Below are 22,702 nucleotides of genomic sequence, written 5' to 3'. Positions count from 1 at the left end.
GAAGTGACTGGTTCTGATCCCCATCATTCTGTAGAATGATACGAAACATATTTTTGACACACGCTTTTACAAAAAAGGTACAAATGATTCATTCCTTCATTTCTTTTATACTGTACACAAACACAAGTAATTAGTTGTCCAACACAAAACTCCACTTCAAACAAGACAAAATCACTTCATTTCTAAATTGCATGTCATTAGAGGTTTATTCATCGTATATATATATTTAAATATAACTTTGTTACCCCAAAAATAACTTGTTGAAAATAACAGGGTAACAAACATTTGTTCATCACTGAACAGAAATGACATCATTGTTTCCAAATTTTATTCACCAAGGTTTGTTCTGAGCTCTGTCAGCACATTACCATAAACAGAAAACAATCTTTCACAGTCCACATTTGAAACTGGCACCCATACAGCCTTTATGCTTACAACACTAAACCTTCCATGCTCCTGCTCTAATCCTAGTACGATGTCCAATGGTTTCAAACTCCTCTTTTCATTAAGTAATGTTTTGAGAACTTGTTGCATAGATGAGACAAAATTCAGCTTGAGATAATTCAGATATAAATGGAACACTTTGAGCCACTTAATGAAGTTTTCTGTTTTCATCGTTTATAACAATGAACCTTTAGTTAGCTGTAAGGGAGTTATTAAGTTTTTCTGCGAAACTTAATTGTAGAGGTTCTATTAATTTTGGTAGCCTCTGCCACCACTCCCTTATGTCTAATTATCATCAACCGCATCTTTTATTCCCGAAACATGAATGAACCTTTCATCAAAAATTTGCCCCATTGCCTTTGCAAGTTTCCTTCCTGAGTCTACTTATCGGGGAAGAAAGTTTGTTCATAGATTTTGTTCCACGTAAAAACAACTGAGTAGTGACACCCGCTTTTTTTTAATGTTGTCATCACTATTTTTCTCTCCAAAGCAGCCATCCTTCACAAGTTCAAAACTGGTATGAAGGTCTTGTCAAGTAATTTGCCATTCAGTTTGTGGCAGAGTGGATATTTTGAGCCTTTTAATGTCTTTATAAGTTCTATTATGGCTCTGCAATGTTCAACTGCGAATATAGCTTGGCAGTGTATCACAGCAACAGTTTGTGATATTTTCTCAATGAATAAATAAAATAACTTTAAAATATTACACAGCTATATGGTGTACGCTTTTAGAAGGAACATGAGTTTAACCAATTTGCAGCCAGCACCCTTGCCCAGTTGCCAAACCAACTTCTAGCAGAAGGGGAACAGAGAACTCGTTGTGTCCAATATTAAACTTCTTATACATAATGCATGCTCGTGATATTTAAGTACAATGAAATATATAAAGTGAAGAATTCTGTACAGGATTGTATCATATCACTGAACACAAGTTCGAAGATATTTATTATAGAGGAACTGCAAGGCCATCATCATCGCTCTCGTTTCTGTTTTCTGGCATGTTTCACAGATCTGAATAGGGGTTCACCGAATTCTGTGGTAGAAACACTTTACCCTGTTTTATAATATGCAACACAGTATGCACACATACACCACATGCTTTAACTGTAAGTTCCAGACTCTGAGAAAACACTGTTTCAGCATGCACTTCTTCCGATGGCAATTCCGCAAAGTAAGAATACACTTTAAAACTAAGATTTCTGTCTTGTGAACGCATTATTTTACAATTGGTGCCTGTACTACTGGTACTAAGTTTCGAGGGCGACATTATTAATTTGATTTGATTTATTTTACTTCACTTTTCTGTCACCTTTGGTTAATTACGAAGATGGTAATGAGTGATGATATAATGAAATTGATGAATGAACATTCATAAACATGCATGTCCAGGCCGGTATTCGAACACGGGACCCCTAGCTTTATAGCGCGATATGCTAATCACTGCACCATGGTGGCCGGTGCGACATTATTTAATAACACTCACGGAACACACACTATTGCACAACTATCAAACATAAGGGCTGTATTGCACAGTGCGCTACGATTCCATGGTTCCCAGGTTCTAATCCCAGCCCGGGCAAAGGTGTTTTTTAAGTGTCCCTTCATCAATTTCATATCATCATCACCCATCCTCATCTTCGCAATTAGCCAAAAGTGGTAGAAAGCGATGTAAAATAAATCAAATCAATCAATAAGGGCTGTATTGAATCCTCTCATAACTGTTCTTCATGGCGTACGAGTAAAATTATCTCATACCGTCCTTGTTCCGAAAATGCTGAACTCAAACTGACTCGCAATGTTCATGAACGCCCACAACAATGAAGGGTCATTGTGTATATTCAGCCAAATTTGACACCCATAGCTTTACCAAAAAACAAGAACTCAGCGGGGTCAACACGGTGGCAACGAAAGAAACTGACTGAACACCGAAGGAAAATGAAAGGGGTCATTGTGTGTGTGTGTAGAGACGTGTTGTTTCCCGTGTTTCTTCGAGAAACGATAACTCCGGCTGTAGGCGATGGAAATTAATGGGACTTGGACAGTCAGGTTCAAAATGTCGTGCCCCATTTCATGATGAACTTTACAGTGGCAAGTTTTATGAAAACTTCTTGTGCGCAAGAAAAATACAGAACACTGCGTTTAACTTGCGTGCCACAGTTTCCTAACTGTACAACATTGCACTCTGTCATTGTCTGGTCGCCAAGGACATGATCTCCGTAGCTCCGCCCGATATCGCTTCTAAAAACGTGCGTCGTATAGTGCAACGAAACACGGCCATCTGCCCATCGTCAGGCACGTGACGCACCTCATCAAACAAAAAGGATGCCAGTTAATATGTACTTATAATCCTAATTTACCCTCAAGGAAATAACTATTAACACTTACAGTATTTATTTACTCCTCAGATTTCAAATAAACATTTCCAAAAAAAAAAAAAAAAACATGAGAGAAAGTTCCCTGTATAAACATTAATCAAATTTTCTCACAGTTTTCAACATAGTTAGAATAAAAGAAAATATACAAACTTCTGATCAAAAAAAAAAAAAAAAACGACAAATAAATTTATATCATAACGACTTCCGTAATATAGTCAGAAACTTGCTAATGAAAAAACATAAAACCAAGAGCACCCTCATCTATTACATGTCCAAAGCCCATCAAAGATCTAATACAGCTGTAACTTGATTTCAATAAACGGGTGACAATTTATTCACTTACTAATGGTCGACAATATAACACGTAACCAAATCCAAAGAAAATTTGCATAACATCCATCGCAAATTCCTATTCATGCCTTCATCATCATTTCACATCTACATTATGTTCTATAGAATTCATGAGGTATACCACAATCTTCAGGGTCGACCTCTAAAACATTCATAATAAAATATCAGGGGAACCTTTCTCTACCCTTTATCAACGCCATATCTCGGCCACAAATTACAAATGTCCACATGGAATTCCTTTAATAAATAGGGGAATCTATGTCTACCCTTATCAACGCTGCTGGCTACCCACATCACAAAAGCAATACAATAGAATATTACATAAATGATTTCTAGAAAAACATATACTCGACCTGTCACCTATTATGGCTGTTTCAAAATTACATCTAACATCAACCCAAATAAAAGAAACTAAAAACTTTCCTCAGCGTTCCGGATACTCAGACTTTAAATGAACATGAAAACTATACAGGCTATGAGATTTAAAATGCACCCTCTGACCAGAGGTATGCTCTTGGATTAATGTCATTAAAGAATCAAATTTTTATTTAGGAGCCTTCTGACCAGAAGAATTCCGAAGGATTATTAAAAAATAATAATAATAATTTAACTCGAGGACAAGGTTGTATATCTTTGATGAACCTAATTTATTTATCTTGAATTAATATTGGAGTCACACTGACCAGTGCTAACTCCAACAGAATTTACAATTTATGAATGATTTCAAATTTTAAATTATTAAGATTAAATATTTATATAAGAATCAATTATTTATAAGCCCGCTAAATCCCCTTTAAGGACCATGCTGACCAGCACTAATCCTCAAAGGCGGCTTTCGGAAAACCTCAGACATTGTGGAAGGGAGAGCTGACCAGCCACTCCCCACATAAAGCCCATATTCTCCCAGCCCTGGACCTCGACATGCGATTTAATCACCTAAAAATTCCGGAATATACTAACTTCTTCTGCCAGCGAAAATGCTGGTATTTATAGTCGCGGGATTATGCAATTCTTTTCCCTGAACAAAAGATTTGGACAACGGAAAGTTATTTTTAACCCTCAACAATTACTCCTTCCAAAAGGGCATAGCAAGAAACACAATGCAGCAAAATTTACTGACAAACCCGCACAGCGCCAACCGAAAAAGAATGCATTGTTGACAAGAAAGAAAAGAATGTCAGCTTCTACTTGCTCTGTATTTTTTTTTTTCACCCAGCAGAAACTGCGTTACAATTTAACTAAGAACGAAATATGCATTCAAGAAAAATTAGAACTCTTAAAGTACTTATACGAGGGCTGTCTAAAAATAAATAGAAAATCAAGAAAATTTACCAAAATTTCTCAATCGTAACAATATGGCCTTTCCTTTTTTTTTGGAGAATTTTTTATCAGAAAATTTAAATTAAATTTTTGAGAAAAATTCTCAAAAGAAGAATCAAGTAATTACTCTACATAATACCAACACTACGAATATATATATATGTAAATACACTAAAACTACTACTTAAGCTTTAGGGAAAGCCATACTATTTTTCACCACAATTAGCTTTTCAATTTAAAAAAGTTCACACAAGTGGATTTGGTAATCACACGGCACTAAAGTTCTTTCATAAGAGTGTCGACCGCCATTCCCCCACCCTCAAATAGGTTGTGATATACCTTTATTACCTCTTCTTCTTCTCTCACAAAAGCGAACTTCCAGCCCTCCAAATTGTCTTCTGGTATGTTGTTGATGCCATGCGTGCAAGAGGTTGGGTGGTCGGGTGATCCTATTTCACTATCTTCTCCTTCACTTAAGATTTCTCCACGGCACTTCACTAAATCCTTGCACAGTTCCTTCCGGTTGAAGGGGTCACTGGTTCGTTTTGGACTCCCACAGACACTAACTCAACCTTGGCTTGTCTTCATCTTGCTTCATCCTCAACGGCTTTGCAGTGACGCTCTGCAATATTTTGAACTGGCCTTTCTGAGCTCTCAAGAATCTATCATGTTCTTCCCTAAAATCTGACACTGTCTGTTCAACCTTATTTTCCCATAAAGCCATCTTTGCTCGCCTCACCTTTTCCTCACCTTGGGACACTTTTCCCAGGGTTCTGGTTTGTCTCTCAATTTCCTTCTTCCGCCAGTCTTGGACCACTGACTCTAACTGGTCAAATCCACTCATCATCGCCTTCTTGACCTCTTTTAACCCCGTTTCCTTTTGGGCAAACACAGTCAACCTTTCCATTAAAGTTCTCATGTCCTGTTGAACTTTCTTAATTGTCTGAAGTACTTCGGTTCCATCATCATCCCAAAATTTTCTGTCCGTAAACACACCCCTCGTAGTCTTGTAAAATTCCTCCAGGTCCTTTTCTGTCCACTTTCGATTTTCCATAGTCAATTTCTCTTTTTCCTTCCTTTTAATCCTAAAAGAAAATAAAAAAAAAGGTAAAGTGCTCGACTGTGCTTCGCACCATGCCATGAAGGCATATAGGGGGTGTGGGGGTAACACCCCACACTTTCTTGATCCGGTCATGAGTGGGGATGATGTGATCAGCATCACGCCCCTGACCGCCTTTACCCCCCAGGGTTTCCCCCAGGTACCCATGTTATTCGACGCTGGGTGGGCGCCGGGGCCGCTTCCATCGTTAGAAAAGTTCCCGGATTTGAACCGGCCGGGGATCGAACCCAGGACCTTGAGCATGGTAGTCAGACGCGTTACCGACTGAGCCACCGCGGCCACTAAAAGAAAATACATATATATATATATATTTACTGTCATCTATGGATTTGAAAAATCTACAGCATCGATCAAGTATTCACTAACATATTCAACAGCTTAACACCATGAATTCCACCTTGTTAGTGTTGGGGAGGGGAAAAATTTTGGCAGTCTAGGCATGCTCCCATTAGTAAATCTCTCTTCTACAAATTGTAGATACAAGTGCTTGGGTTTTCTTGTATTTAAAAAAGCATGTTTCTACTGAGAAACACACCCATTTAGCTCCTTCAATTTTGCTGCCCATTGATTACCTACAGGTTTGAGCTTGTGTGCCCAACATTGAATATGTATTAACATGTCTCCAAACAAAATTTTCAGTGGTTGAACACATTTTGTCATATATGGTGCAGAATCGGAAACAGCAGCAACAACACGATCAAAATTTATTTGATACTTCTGCAGAACTTCAACAATTGTTCTGCTGCACTCTGTTGCATTTGCATTTTGGAGAACTTTCGCCTCACCAACAACAAGTTTGCAATCTCCTGTGCAGTACAGCACTTTCAAGAAAACAGCAAATATACAATGGCCTTTACGATCTGTTGTTTCATCTGCATAAATGGCAATATCTTTGTCCTTCACCATATTCTTCATTTCTTTGTTCCTTTCTTGTTGACATCAACTCAGCATGCACAGTTTGCAACTTCTTACTTGGTATGTGTGTGTCCAAAAAACATTTCAAAGCACAAAATGTGGCAACTGTATCACATGAGAGTAGCAAATTTACAGTTTCCTTTCTCAAAGAAAGAACACTATGGCAAAATGTTGACAGTCTTGTGCATTCCATAAAGATAAACAATATACCCATAGTTTAGACACATAATTCCACTGAAAATCCATGAAAAATATCACAAAATTCATAACACTGAATTGAAATCAGAGAAATTTTATGACATTTTGTTTTGATTGATTGATTTGGTGTTTTAAGTCCACTTTATGCACAGTAAGGCTAATTGGGACTAGACCTACAGTTTAAAGTGGGATCCGAACCACTATGTGCCTCCACTGGGAATCGAACCCGCGACCCCTTGATTACAAGGCAACAGCGCTACCACTGCGCCATCGGGAGGCCCCTTATGACATTTGGAACTGTTAAGATCTTCAAAGCAAAGAAGAAATTTGACAAGGATCAGTGCACAAAACCATAATCACGATAAATATTCCCAACACACGCAGCTACTTAATTTCACAATTATTGTATCAGTCAATCTCAAAATAATCATAGTATACAAAAATGCTGCAGTACCTTTATTAGGGTAATTCCATGTCAAATCAACCAGTACATAAACCTTTGATGTCATGGATTTGGCTAAATTTTGGTATACATGTTTCTTATCACCTGAAATATAGATTTTTTTTATTATTATTATTATTATTCATGATGCCGGTTTTTGAGTTATTGAAATTTCAAAATTGACAAAATTGCCCAAAAACTGCTCACCACTTGCAAGAGACCCTTTTCAACTACAGGGTTGGGCATGGTCTCATTTTAAAGCTTATGAAGACGGCTCTCATGTGATATACAACATGCTTGGTTTTCTGTGGAAAACAAATTTTGAAAGTGTTTTCAAAATATTATTTTACAATTTCCAAAAAAATTTACACATATTGGTACACATCTACTGAAGGTTCAGTCAAAATTTCAAGGTGGTATCACTTTGGTATCATATGAAAAGTGAATTCCTTTCAAGAACGTAAGATGATTTAAGTTAACATATTTTACATACCTAACCACATTATAAATACAGAAGCAATATTCACGTCACAACAGTCATGTTCAAATTAAAGCTCATTAAAAGCTGACAAGAATGACACCAATTTGAGATCTCCACGTCAAATAGTTTTTGATGTACTTAAGATTGGGTTTTCAAAATTAGTAGAATTAAGAGCAAAGAGTTGCATAATAGCAGGAGCCAGTGGTACCCACACTGTATGTGTTTGTACCACTCATCAATTAAGTAGCAATACTCACTTAAATAAAAAAACTCTCCCAGGACATGAAAATTCAATAAAAACATACCAAGATTGTCTTTCAAAAATAATGTGTAGGGTACCATAACAGAAGTGTTTTCTAGATGAATGTGATTCCTGTCCCACCATAATTGATTTCAAGGAAGCCTTGCTAACAAGCTTTGAGGAAGAGATGATTGAAAATATAACCTACAAGCAGTGGATCGCTGTTCTTTTGAGACAATTACTAAATCCACAGAGCAATTTGTTCAAGATTTTTCAAATCAGTTGTCCAACCTTAAGAGACACGATTTTACAGCCAAACAGCAATCATTATATTTTTCTCAAAATAAAAGTTCTCTAGTGCATCATGAAGCTGTGGTGACATGTGATTTTGCTGAGAATTACTCATTTATTTTGCAGGATGAAGTACAAGGGTTCCACTGGAACAACTCAATGGCAACAGTTCATCCATTTGTAGTATATTTTAAGAACAATGAAGATATTCTAAAACATAAAGAGTTATGTCTCCACTTCAGACTGCTTGATTCACAACACAGTTCTTGTCCATGTTTTCCAAAGAAAGCTTTTACATTTCTTGAAAATTGACTGTCTGCCAAACTTATAGAAATTATATTACTTCTCTGATGGTTGAGCAGCACAATATAAGAACCACAAAAACTTTGGAAATTTGTGTAACCATTTTTTTGTTCTCATGTAACAGATTTTGATAGCATTGCGACTGAATGGCATTTTTATGCAACAGCACATGGTATGGGAGTGTGTGATAGTGTTGGAGGGACAGTAAAGAGGCTGGCAGTCAAAGCTAGTCTCCAGAATCCTTTTTCAAACCAAATCATGACACCACTCCAGCTATTTGAGTTGGGAAATGAGAACATTCCATCAGTAACTTTCTTTTATGTGAGAAATGACGAATATTTGGAAGAAGAGAGACTTTTACAGACATGGATTGGTGAAGCTGTTTATTTATTTATTTCAGAAATTGAACGCAACAGGTATATTACCCATTTATGGTGTTCATTATACAATAATTTTGTGATAACATTATTGATAAATTGCACAGATTAATGTAGTATATAGACAAAAAACATTTAACAAACATACAAGTCTTAGGTTTTCTCGTAATTCTAGTATATTGCTTTTCAAAATTGTGGTTAGGCAAAACAAGTCCACACTGTTTTTACTTTTGATGGTATCATTAAATGTTTTACCAAATTGGGGATATTGCCAGAGCATTGGTTCTATTACGACAAGAGGGCGAAGAGTTGCTTTCTTGGTCATAATTTGCTTGAGGGAACGTAGAAGTCGAACTGTAACAGGGCGAAAGGAGATTCAATGAGATTATTTAAAATTTTGTGGAGGAAAATGAGCTGATGCATGATGCATCTGTTATTGAGAGCTGTTAGGTTAAAATATCTGAGAAGGCTCTCACAGGATTCCATTTGAGGGTAAATGCCATCTAGTTTGGACTTTAGGTGTCTTAAGAATTTAGAATTTGTTCTCTTTTGTTTAAATCTTGCTGGGTTTGAGGGTGCCACACTATGCTTACATATTCATTTTGCGCTCTAATGTAAGCATTATAGAACATTATTAAGCTTCCGAGATTTTTGAACTCTTTGCATGTACGCATTATAAATCCCAGAAGTCTGTAAGCCTAGTTTGTTATGAAGTTAACGTGCCCGTGAAATGTAAGTTTAGAATCAAACAGAACTCCTAGATCTTTGATTGTTTCTACCAGTTTTAATTTTTGTTTATTTATGCAATATTCGTATTTTGTTGATGTAGTGTTTCGAGTATATGACATTTGATAACATTTTTCGTTATTTAAGATTAGTTTGTTGTTTTCGCACCATTCCACAAGACTGTTTATGTCCGCTTGTAACTTGGTGCAGTCACTGTAACAGCAAACTCTTTTGTATATTTTTAAATCGTCCACAAAAAGTAATTCACTCAGATGTTCGTGAAGATCATTTATGTACATGAGAAAGAATAAGGGACCAAGGTTAGAGCCTTGGGGAACTCCGGATGTAGCTTCAAATTTATCGGAAGTATTTCCCTGAAACGTGACGAACTGTTTGCGGTTTGTTAAGTAGTATTTGACACAATTGTAACATTGAATTCGATAGATTGTATGATTTCAGTTTTTCTATTAAGATTCTATGGTTTACGGTATCAAACACTTTCAAAAAAATCTGTATATATTACATCTGATAGGTTGGTACAGACAGACTTTTTACACAAGAAACCATGTTGATAAGTAGAGATCACTGATCGTATGTGATAAGAAATATGCTTGTAAAGAATTTGCTCTAAGAGCTTGGCAGGTGCTGTCACGACTGCTTTCGGCCTGTAATGCTCATCATTTTGCTTATTTGTTTTTGGTATCGGGGTAATTTTTGCTAATTTCCAAATATCTGGAAATGTTGAGGTGGAGAGCTCAAGATTGAACAGCATGTGCAGGGGATATTTGAGTATATCACCACATCCTTTAAGTATGTACGGCGGAATTTTATAGGAACCAATAGATTTTTTTGGTCTAAGATTTTTTATGGCTCTAACAGGGACTCAAGAGGTTTCATGCATTCATACCAGTAAGCACAGAAAAAGTGGAGACTAGTGTGTTTTCTACATCTGTTAAAGTTAATGCAGATGTTGAAAATGTACCATGCACATCACAGGTTTTGTAGCATATGCATGTGATGCCAATTGATGGGTGGGATGTGTAATTTCGAAAGATGATGTAGAGCATGAAGTGTAGTTGTCTTTCTTGGATCCTTGTGGTCGGGCACAATCATATACTTATCCAAAGCGACCACATATTCTTAAAAACCAAGACACTTTAGGTTCAACATCTTCTCTGAAGAGAAAATTATGCTAATTTCTTTGTTTTCCTTCACCCTGTACAATCAGGGTCAAGGAAGTCAGTAATAAGGTGTGTTATACACAGAGAACACCTATAGATCGAATTGTATCTTCTCCAAATATGATGTATAAAGAAACAAACTGCCGGAGAACTAAGTGAGGTGAGTGTACAATTTTATATTACTATTATAGTGGAACCACAAGTAAAGAAACCTGCGCAGACTCGCGAGTCCTGTGCAAAGTGAACCCTGTAACAGCCAATGGTACAACATATCAGCTGAAGCAAGTAGAGATGACACAAGCATCACACATTTTATCTAAGAAAGACTTTCTGTATCACTAAGCAGTATCTTGGTATGTATGCTTCTGTATTTATAATGTGGTTAGGTATGTAAAATATCATTGCATGGTCTTGAAAGGAATTCACTTTTCATATGATACCAAAGAGACACCACCTTGATATTTTGACTGAACCTTCAGTAGATGTGTACCAATATGTTTAAAATTTTTGAAAATTAGGATTTTTGGAAATTGTAAAATAAAATTTTGAAAACACTTTCAAATTTTGTTTTACGCAAAAGACCAAGCATGTTGTATATCAAATGAAAGCCCTCTCCATAAACTTTAAAATGAGACCATGCCCAGCCAAGTAGATGAAACAAGTCTCTTGCAAATTGTATTTAAAGCTTCAGCGGTGAGCGGTTTTTGGGCAATTTTGTCAATTTTCAAAATTCAATAACTCAAAAATCGGCAACATGAAAAATATATATATATAAAAATTCTATATTTCAGATGATAAGAAACGCGCATACCAAAAAATAGTCAAATCCATGACATAAAATTCCAAAATTTTATTTTTCTTGGTTGATTTGACATGGAATTACCCATTACGTGAATGAAATTTATCTCAAAAGGTGTGGAAACTGTATGAATGACTTCACACATCCCTTTATACTTACCTCAATATAGAAAAGGGTGCATTCGCAAATAAAAGTTGGGATGTAGAGATGCAACATGGTGCTGTTTGCCTAATAAGAAGTAGTTGTGCACAAGATGTGATGGATCTAGTAACACTTGATGAGGGAACTCCTGGTATTTTAAAACATGGTGACTGCTGCACTATCAAGTGTTTTGGAGCATGCAAGAAAGACCTCGAAGTAACTGGAAAAGAAAAGGAGTAGGTAAATAAAACAAGAAGGTGGGTTTGTTTCGAAAAATATCAACAAACCGAGGAAGGGGGGAGGGTGCACTTCAAAAACATTATCATTATAATATGTTCAGATGATTTATTTAAGTGGTATGATTTATTTCCAAGTACTACAGCGGAACCACCAGCAAAATAGCCTACGCAGACCCGCGACTCATGTGCATTATCTATCCATGTGGAGGGGAGGATGCTTCCTTATGGCCAGAGTTGAACAGATGAAGGGGAAGGTGCGCAAAGGATACTGGTGGAAAGTTCTTTTATTTGCGGTCGCTCTATACAAGAATCAATGAAAATATATCTCAATAATAGTTACAATTGTGTATTATTTATTGAACAATTGTAAAAATATGCAGTTCATTAAAATTATTTGTACAAGGGACATTTATTTATAAAAAAGTGACTGACAACATCTGCACAGTATCATCAACTACTCCACTGGTGACACAAAAATCATATTTTGCTAGTCAGCTGTTGGTTATTGCACGAGTTAGAGGGTGCTAAAATGGCTGCTTCAATACACAATCCTGCCAGTTTGTGCATATATATATATATCCTACAAGCTTCATTTGCACACACAAGAGGTATTGGTGTGGAATGTAAAGGTAAGCAAAAACAGAATATAACAAATGTATTATTATTTTGATTTACTTTATATTCCATGTAGGAATAGCTGCTATTAGGGGTGTCCAAGCATGTCGCCGCACAGGGCATCATGATTCCAAAATATTTATTAAGGCTGAGCCGAAACCAATACTTGAATAATTCCAGTAAAATAACGGCTAGATAGTGAGTAGTCTAATACTACTAATTAATTAAAAATTATAGATACTCGACTTCGGACTCCAATCAAAAATTAACCAAGAGACCTACATAAAAACGAGTTACATCAAAATTTAGCCTATACAATTCTGCGTTAATCTATGCTAACCAAATCTTTGTAGATTTTCAGCGAAAAATGCAGGCTCGACCAGGACTCGAACCCGGGCACACACAGGAGATGTACTATGTAGATTTTCAGCGAAAAATGTGTGTGCCTAATTTAATGGATTGATATCTCTACGCTGGGAGGAACCAGGCAACGTCGACGTCTATAGTGTTTCAAAGGCAACAGATCCCGTTGCAGTAGCACTTGCAGAGACGATTTCACACAGGTAAAACAGCGCCAGCGAAAATGTGGGGGAAGCCAGGCCGGCTCGGTAGCTCAGCGGTAGAGCAATGGCACGGATTGCCAGAGACCCGGGTTCGAGTCCTGGTCGAGCCTGCATTTTTCGCAGAAAATCTACATAGTACATCTCCTGTGTGTGCCTAATTTAATAACCAAATCTTATTTCGAATATGCTTTATATTTTTTTTTATTGCTGTGCAAACAAAAAAAGAGTCTGTCTTTTTCAGTCTTGCAAACGATCGCTACCCTTGAAAATCTGTAAATCAAAAATGGGTTGTCCAATTATTATGAAATTTTAGAAAGGTGCAGGCAGCAAGGTTTTAAACACAATTATTAACTTTCAGGTTTTCAAAATTTGTCAAAAACCAGCACTTTTCAATTTCCAAAACAACTTTTTCGGTAAATTTCTCATAAGGGACAGACGGATTTAATCAAATTTACAGGAGAAATTACTTACCAAATGCAGTTTCTTTATACTTCTGGAAGTTTGGGGAAGTGTTTTCTCGCATCGTTCATTGAATTTTGCCAGTAAATAATCTATTTTTCGATATAAATGTGTGACCGATGCACGAAAGCTCTTGCATCCATTTACTTCCAGGTGGATGTAGACTGTGTGTTATGACGTAATCTCGGTCAGTAAGAAGGTATGTTTCGTGGGGCTACGCATATTTTTTTCGAAACCAATTTTTAACTATTGTAACCTATACATGACCCTACCTAACATAAACCTTACCGGAAATGGTTCGTGGGGCTATGCGTTAATGGTTTGTGGGGCTACGTAGGTATTTTTGGGTGCAGTGGGGTGGAAACACTGCATGCCGAGTACGGTGGTGAAACTGTGACCACCACTTTGTGTGATACCGAAGGCAACAAGAAACGAATAAAACTTACTCGATATGTCACAATTAGAGCTTATTTCCGTGAAATAAGTGAAATGGCACCTTCAGCAATGTTTCTTAATGCAGAATACGTAAGTACGAATATTCAAATTAAATGAATTAGCAAATTTCAGCTGTCTGTTCCTTACGAGAAATTTACCACTTTTTCTTATTATTGGGTAGTCCTACGAATACAATATTGGTCTTGTTTTGAAGCTCTTTGCATCTGTTTTTTACAATCCATTAACATTGTCAATTCACATTTCGAACATGGCAACACTGTATGCAGCGATGTCAGTTGAATCGTGGTAAATGCAGGCTAGCGCTGTGAGTAAATGCTTGTGGTGTTGCCATGTTCCATGCACAGCTTTACTCCACTGAATAAAAATTCGTAGCCCCACACACCATTCTCGCATAGACCCACAGGTGTCCGAAGGACAGTAAACATTTACCTAGTAAAGTAGTACCTTCGAATGGTTTGTGGGGCTATGCATGCATGGTTCGTGGGGTTTTCGAACCTGGAAAAAATACAAAATCAGTAACAGGAAAGTAGGAATTTTTCAGTGAAGAGTTGGAAACACTGCATATGCACTGATGATAGACAATGCTAATCAAGATTTGCCCGTCATATTGTGTGTAACACAAGCAAAAGAGGAACGAACAATAATTACTCGGTATGTGGAAAACTGAAGATATTTTCATGAAAAAAGCGAAATCCCACCTTAAGGAATGTTTCGGAATGCATAATAGGTAAGTACGAATGTAAAAAATGACGAAATGAACGAGTGAAATGTGTTTTCCCTATATCAAACAGGTATAAAAAAAATATATATGTGGTTTCTCGCCACGGTCTCACTGCAGAACATGGGCTGCTTTTTTCCTCTAAAGAGACGAACAAAATTTATTTCCCCTGAAAGTACGTACCTTCTACTTCCATTTTCCGGTGTTCCTTTTACGATTACTATTATATTATTGCACGTAAAAAATGTTTTTCCTGCTACTAAAAGCAATGCATTTCTCCATTTGTTCGCGTCCATATTGTTTACGTGCTCAAGTGTTGTGCGATAAGCGAGACCCTTTGTTTCGTGGCATTCGAGTTGATTTGTCACTCCGGATTCCACCCACAGACGCACAGTTTCTTTTATTATTTCAGACGAGGAATGCTTACAAGGTTAGGTTAGGCCTGTTAGGTTGGGTTCCAATAGCATAAATACAATGAAAAATGTTTTTCCTGCTACTACAAGCAATGCATTTCTCCATTCGTTTGTGTCCATATTGTTTACGCACAGTTTCTTTCATTATTTCTTCGAGGAATGCCTACTAGGTTAGGTTAGGCATGTTAGGTTAGGTTTCATTAGCATAAATACAATGACTAATTATTATTTAGGCTACCTAACATAGGCATTTTTTGCTTTCACTAGATTTGTGCAGGAATATGCCTTTTCCTTCGTTGCTACGATTTCAATACCGCCCAACCTGGACACGTTTTTCTGCTTTTTTTAAAGAAAATTTTTTTCCGCACCTTAAAACTTACTTTTCCCGATTACTAACTACAAAACGTTACCAAAAAATTATGAACCGTGTTCCTCCTAAGCAGCCCATATTCTGCAGTCTTACCCTCGATAACGTATTTTTTTATTACTTAAGAGGGACATGATTTGGGATATAATATCTGTGATCTGTGCTTTCCACGCACTGAAATAAACTTTATGTTACTTACAAAACATTTAAATCCATACAAAAAATCGATGAACGTAATTCTCGTGGGGAGTACAGTCGTTCAAGGGACCCAACCTAACTGCATATCCTACCCTTCCTAACGAAAGAATTAAGAAAACATCACACTTAAGGCTAACTTACTTACGTAAGCAGCAACATGGAGAAAACCCACCGTAACGTACATGTCACCATTTCTGGCGGAACATGAATATTATATATTTGTCGTCATATTACCGTGGGTTTCGCCTACGAAAAGGAAACAACATTATGTGCAAGCCTGGTTAATAAGGATAGCATAATGGAAGTTACAAATCAAGCAGCAGCTTAAATAAAATGTATACAATTTGAAATACCTAAGCCGGCAATGCGTCGTAGCATTTTGTTCAATTACACATGATCCTCAGGCTGGTTAAACTTTAGTTCAACTTTCTCATATAATTTCTCCACTGACCACTTCGCCGCTCAACCTAATCGAATCGACCATCGATGGTGCTTTGTTTATTGCGCATTACGCCATGTCTTTTACGATGTTCATCTGTTCCTTGTAAAGGGTTGTTCTCGGCTGCTAGATAGAAGTTAGAAAAATGCTACGACTTCCTGCAAAATTACCATGTTTTTGGCTCGCACGAGTGAGTATATCGCTTGTTTTGTACACCTTTGACTGCAGTATAGTTTATAATAGTTCCCAACACCTTTTGTTTGAGTCACTTTCCACTGGCTGTAAGAAACATACGACAATCGTTTATGTGGGTTTGCCCAATGTTATTCATTCCTAGAATTTAGTTGTACATTTACTGTATGTGTACACTCACGCTTTGCTATGCCATGCATTTGAGAGTACTTTATATAGAACCAACTGGTCTAACACAATAAACAGTTCTTACACATGTAATTACCTTTCCTAATATATCAAACGATACGTACCGGTATCGTGGTTTTCACTTTTGTACAAGGTTGATTTTGAGAGATACAGTTACTCATCAAATTGATCGTACACACAGATCTTCCGTGAAAACCTACAATAATACCCAGATTTGATTTTGTTTTTCTTGAAAGAAAGTTAGGTTTCACACACTTTAGGAAAAGATTCGTTCTAAGCTATGTTTTCAATATTACATCAGGTGTAACAATAGAGTTGGAAGTGGTCGGAAAAAAGAACAGCTTTTTGGGTTGGGCTTTTTTCACAAAAGTGTCTCAAATCAATGAAAATACAGGAGTTGGCAGTGTTTTTGGTAACAGTTAGATGTAGCGAAAACACATTTCTTCAAATTTACAGGAGAACAGACGGGAAAGTACTTACGGAATTGAGTTCGGTACTACTTTACTATACCGGAGACACCTATCAATTATTTATTTCGCAATTTTTTACATTGCTAACGTACTATTCTGCATGGTGGAACATTTCTTTAGGAGAAATAATGAATTTCTAATGAAAATAATGTATGTTTCTTACATTAACGAGTACTTACTGTTGTTCCTTATTTCCCACAAACCATCCACGGGTAGCCCCAAAAAACGGTAACACTTTACTATACCTGAGACAGATTTCTTCAAATTTACAGGAGAAAGTACTTACGCAAATCATTTTCTGTAGCGTTGTTGATGTTCGGGAATGTAATTTTGATTCATTTTAATGCGAATGCATGTGGTTTTGTACGAAAATCTATTTCCGACGCGCTATTGCTGCTGCCGCCATTTGCTTCCTGCATGAGAGCACAATACACTCTCGTATTGTCCGTATATGCTAAATTGAATGAAAGGAGTGCTAATGGAACCAAACCTAACAGGCCTAACCTAACCTAGTAGGCATACCTCGTCCCCATGATGGTTTGTGGGGCTATCGTGAATTTTTGGGCTAACGTCAATGGTTTTTCTGGCTCAAGGAACGATCAACGGTAAGCTATCGCCATGTTGTGTGTGGAAATAAACAAGAACAGTAAGTACTCGTAAATGTAAGAAATATACATTACTTTCCTAACAAATTCAATTATTTCACCTAAATAAGTGTTCCGGAATGCAGAATAGTATGTTAGCAATGTAAAAAAGTGTGAAAGAAATGATTCCCAGGTGTCTCAGGTATAGTAAAGTAGTACCGGTTCCATTAGCACTCCTTTCGTTCAATTTAGCATATACGAACAACATCGGCTTGTAGCAGCAGCAATAGCGTGTATTGTGCTCTCGTGCAGAAAGCAAATGGCTGCAGCAGCAATAGCATGTTGGAAATAAATTTTCGTAGAAAACCACATGCATTCGCATTAAAATGGATCAAAACTACATTCCCGAAGATCAACAATGCTACAGAAAACGATTTGCGTAAGTACTTTCTCCTGTAAATTTGAAGAAATCCATCTCCGGTATAGTAAAGTGTTACCTTGAGTTCCTGTGTACTTTTGGAAGCTGGAAATAGTGTTTATTCCATTCGTGCAACTTATTCGGCCGGTAAATAATGTAATTTTTGACATTCATGTATCTCCGTTGCACGATAGCTCGTGCCACCATTACCGTCGACTACGTGAATCAAATGTTCCGTGCATTCTATTATGTAACCCCCTGTCAGTGTAGCAACCATGCGGTAGTTTTACAAGATGACGTGTAAGCTTTTTTTTTTTCCAATTTAATTTTCTGTTTGCCTAACCTAACCTTCCGTGAATGGTTTGTGGATTAAAAACCATCATTTTTCGTTTAATAAGTGTTAGTGTAGCAACCACGCGGTAGTTTTACAAGATGACGTGTGAGCATTTTTTTTTAAAATTCAATTTTCTATGTTTGCTTAACCTAACCTTTCGTGAATGTTTTGTGGATTAATTTTCGCTTAAAGACCTTTTGTGAATAGTTTGTGCGGCATTTATCGGTTCATAAGTTTGGAAACACTGCTCAGCTGACGACACAGTATATCAGCTGACGGTAGACAACGTGAGTCATGTTTTGGCCGCCAATTAGCAACGACCAATAAATACTTACAATGTTAAAAATTACGCTTTTTCATTGAAAAAAAGCAATCCCAAGTTGAAAAATGTTCCGCTATGCATATGATGTAAGTACAAATGAAATTAATTTGAAAATAAACGAGTTAAATGTGTTTTCGGTATATCTAACTAGTACCGTATTTTTTCTGTTCCATGGTTTTTGTGTATCTCCCTCCTGTAAAATACACACTCATTCCTAAATATAAAATACAATTTACAATATAAAATTCATATCTAGACAAACAGTGTTTTCAAGAAAGCTGGCATTTTTGAATGGGCAATTCTTTTCGAGTGTTATGTTCATATTTCATTAGGCTTAGTAGATATCTATGAAGTAGAAACACATTCACATAATTAGAGTAGTTTTGTATGTGTTTTTAATAGAACATAGTATGATACGTTTTTCAATGTTTGAATTTGTTGTACGAACACATATATGAAGCAAAAAATTTAAAAAAACCTGCTCTACCTTTTGAAAATCTAGTGTCAGATCTCTTTACATTAAATTTTGTGTTCAGTAAAATATATTTGTATTCTGCCTTTCAGGTACATGATGCATAATTTGGTTAAATGGCCGATGAAGCTGGTCATGGACCAACTAGTGATGTATTTTGGCTGATTGTTGCAGTGGTTCTCAACCTTTGTGAGACCACAGACCAGTTGATATTTCTTATAACAAATTCAAACATGATATCATACTATTAGGTTCCATTAAAAACACATACAAAACTACTCTAGTTATGTGAATATGTTTATACTACATCAATATATTTAATAAGCCTACCAAAATATGTAGATAACACTCGGAAAGAACCGCCTATTCAAAAAAGTCAGCTTTCTTGAAAACACTGTTTATGTCTAGCTACGACTTGCATATTGTAAATTGTATTTTATATTTAGAAATAAAGATAAACAAAAACCATGGAACAGAAAAAATACTGCCAACTCCAATGGGATGCCTTGTCATGTGTACTATTCAATGTTGCATTAGAAAAGGCTGTCAGGGAAGCAGGCATAGAAACTAGTGGAACCATAATAAACAAATTGGTGCAAATTATGGCATATGCAGATGATATAGTAATAATAGCCAGAACAACAAGAGCATTACGTGAAACGGTAGCTAACCTTCTCACTGCAGCATAAGAAATGGGGCTCACAGTAAATGCAGCTAAAACAAAATATATGGAAATAACTAAAGTGCCTACTAATACTGCAACCTTTGAAGTTAACAGACTCTCTTTTAGGAGAGTTCAGGGATTTAAATATCTTGGCGCATATATAACTGAGAAGAGATTCTCTGACAGAGATTAAACACAGGATAAGTATAGAAGCTATTTTGGACTCGGGGAAACATATAAAGTCTCAGTACATAAGAAGGAAAACAAAAGTTAAACTGTAAAAAACGTTAATAAGACCTATTTTAATGTATGGATGTGAATCATGGATAATAACCAAGAAGGCTGAGTCAATGATCGGAAGCTTTGAAAGGAATATTCTGAGGAGGATCTATGGGCCGATATATGAAAATGGATTATGGAGAAGATATAATATGGAACTATGTTAGCTTTATCAGGATATAGAAATTGTGAAGAAAATTAATCTAACATGGCTAAGGTGGTTGGGGCATATATACTGAATGCCAGACAACATGGTGTGTAAAAAGATCACATTTACGAATATGGATGCGAGAAGAAAAGTAGGAAGACCACCTGGGTTGATCCGGTGGAACAGGACCTGAGTGTGCTGGGAATTAGGAGTTGGAGAAGGAAGGTTGTGAATGGAGATGGATGGCGGTAGATTCTGAAGGAGGCCAGGGTCTGAGATGGACTGTAGTGCCAGGAAAGAAAAAGAAGAAGAAAGAAGTGAATATTCTAAAACACTTTTTTAAGTGGGATTGTAAGTGTTGTGTTGAGCTAAAATGTACCATCATTCGTACATACATGTTTAAATATATGAATGGCCCTAATGACTTGGTCTGGAAAATTTTGGTTCTTTGTCTGGTAAACCCTGAAAAATCAGGGAATTTTGTTTTTATGAAATTGTAGACACCCTGAAGAGAAGAATTACTGTGACATACAAGCATACTGTACATACAATATGTTGAGAAAGCAATCTGAATATGAATAATTCATCGAAGTTGGTTATGTTAAAGTCACAGTAATTCTTCTGTTTTTGTTTTGCTCTGGATTAAGACAGCTAACCACAGGAACAATGTCTTTGCTTTTTACATGGAAAAATTCTACCCTTTACTCAAATCTTTCTGAATAAATGTTTAACCTTGAGGTAATACTATACCGTACTTCCTCAGGTATAATATGAACTCCCCATGGACATTTTGTGACAGAATGTTTATTTCTATAACTGCATTGTCTGGTTATGTTGAAAGCTTCTACTTAATCTCTGATGTTTCTAAACACTTGTATTGAGTGCCTGATCAAAGCCCTGTCTCTGTCATCTTAGTCTGAAGCATTTGTTGCTTCCCTTGTCTCTTCATTATTCTTCATGTCCATCACAAAATCATGTGAAATAGAATTACACAGAATTATAAAATAATAAATGGGGAAATTGGATTACTAAATAACATTATCTACTTGATATCAACTCAATAATTGTACATCATTTCTTCAAATTTACAGAAAATATGGACAAAGAAATATATAAAACTAACCTTCTTCTTATAATCAGTCACTTGGTCTAGTGTTCAAAATGATTATTATGAGTGTTTCTTAAGTATTGAATTAACATTTAAAAATGTTTTGCAACGTATAGGAGGAAAATAACTTTCCAAGAAATCACGGCATTTGTACTGAACTGCTAGTTAGCATGTGAGTTAAGTGAATCATTAAAAACTTTTTTAATCTAATAATCTTAATAATCTCAAGAAAAAATAATAATAGGATTCCAGCTGAAATTACACATGATAGTGAAAGTGCCACACATGACCGAAGGGCAGAACTCTTCAATGCTTATTTTCACGGTAACTTCTGCCCACCGTCCTCCCTTACAGCGTTGCCAAACGTAAGGCCAGTCTGCCCCTCCTCTCTAAGGATGCTTGCCACTACACCCAATGAGGTGAAAAATCTATTGTTGTCTCTTTCAGCTCACCGTGCCCTAGGTCCGGATGAAATCAACTCCGTGTTCCTCAGGAAAATGGTGCAATCCTTGTGTTATCCCCTCTCATTCTCTTGAACAGATGTTTCTCGGAAGGCGTCTTTCCTCACGTTTGGAAACAAGCTAACATCACACCGATTCACAAAAGTGGTAACAAAAATCTTGTTTCTTCTTACAGACCAATCTCCCTACTCTCTCCTCTGTCCATCATCTGTGAAAAAGTAATCAAAGACAGACTACAAATTTGTTTCACCATAATTAAGCTCAAACCAACATGCCTTTCTTCCTGGTAGCTCCTGTCTTACAAACCTGTCTGTTTTTCTCGTGCATGCTATGAAATTTATTTCAAATAATTCACAATTAGATGTAATATACTTCGATCTAGCCAAAGCCTTTGATACTGTTAGTCACCGCCTTCTGATTCACAAATTATGCAATAGATTCAACATTCATGGCAAATTTCTAACCCTTCTCACAGGTTACCTTAGTGATCGCCAACAACATGTCGTTCTTCCAGGGACCTTATCTAACTTCCTTCCTGTCCTCTCTGGAGTTCCACAGGGCAATGTTCTAGGACATCTCTTATTCATACTATTCATCGACCATCTCACAGCTCCCTCTAGTAACTATCTTCTTTTTGCAGATGACTGTAAAATTTTCAGAGAAATATCCACTTCCGACGATACTCATCTTCTTCAGAATGACATAACAACACTTACTTCCTGGTGTCTGACATGGGGCCTTACATTACATCCTGAAAAGTGTTCTGCTCTCACCATCTCTCTCAAGAAGAACCTGTTAAAGTCATCTTATTCCGTCTCTGGCAATAATATTCAAGCAGTATCCCCCTACAAAGACCTAGGCATTGTTTTCGACCAAAAGCTCACATTTGA

General features: G+C 36.6%; 2 protein-coding genes across 3 annotated transcripts in view; one reads left to right on the top strand and one right to left on the bottom strand.

Moving 5' to 3' along the window:
* mRpL35 (mitochondrial ribosomal protein L35) overlaps positions 1–16,246 on the bottom strand; it is a 43,739-nt gene extending 27,493 nt beyond the window's left edge. The window contains exons 1-2 of the mRNA XM_083140774.1: positions 16,086–16,246; positions 11,723–11,924 (exon numbers count right to left, since the gene is read on the bottom strand). Of these exons, the coding sequence (XP_082996900.1) occupies positions 11,723–11,924; positions 16,086–16,110 (227 nt within the window). The 5' untranslated portion in view covers positions 16,111–16,246. The remainder of the gene's footprint in view (positions 1–11,722; positions 11,925–16,085) is intronic.
* Positions 16,247–16,252: 6 nt separating this feature from the next.
* Mitofilin (inner membrane mitochondrial protein mitofilin) overlaps positions 16,253–22,702 on the top strand; it is a 307,825-nt gene continuing 301,375 nt past the window's right edge. For both annotated transcript variants that reach the window (XM_083140773.1, XM_083140771.1), the window contains exon 1: positions 16,253–16,361. In XM_083140773.1, coding sequence (XP_082996899.1) covers positions 16,317–16,361 — 45 coding nt within the window. In that variant the 5' untranslated portion in view covers positions 16,253–16,316. The remainder of the gene's footprint in view (positions 16,362–22,702) is intronic.

Source organism: Lepisma saccharinum, chromosome 19 (assembly GCF_977018435.1).
Source record: "Lepisma saccharinum chromosome 19, izLepSacc3.1, whole genome shotgun sequence".
NCBI classification, from domain to species: domain Eukaryota; kingdom Metazoa; phylum Arthropoda; class Insecta; order Zygentoma; family Lepismatidae; genus Lepisma; species Lepisma saccharinum.
Note: the sequence above shows the minus strand (reverse complement) of the source record. Positions and strands in the feature narration are given on the sequence as shown.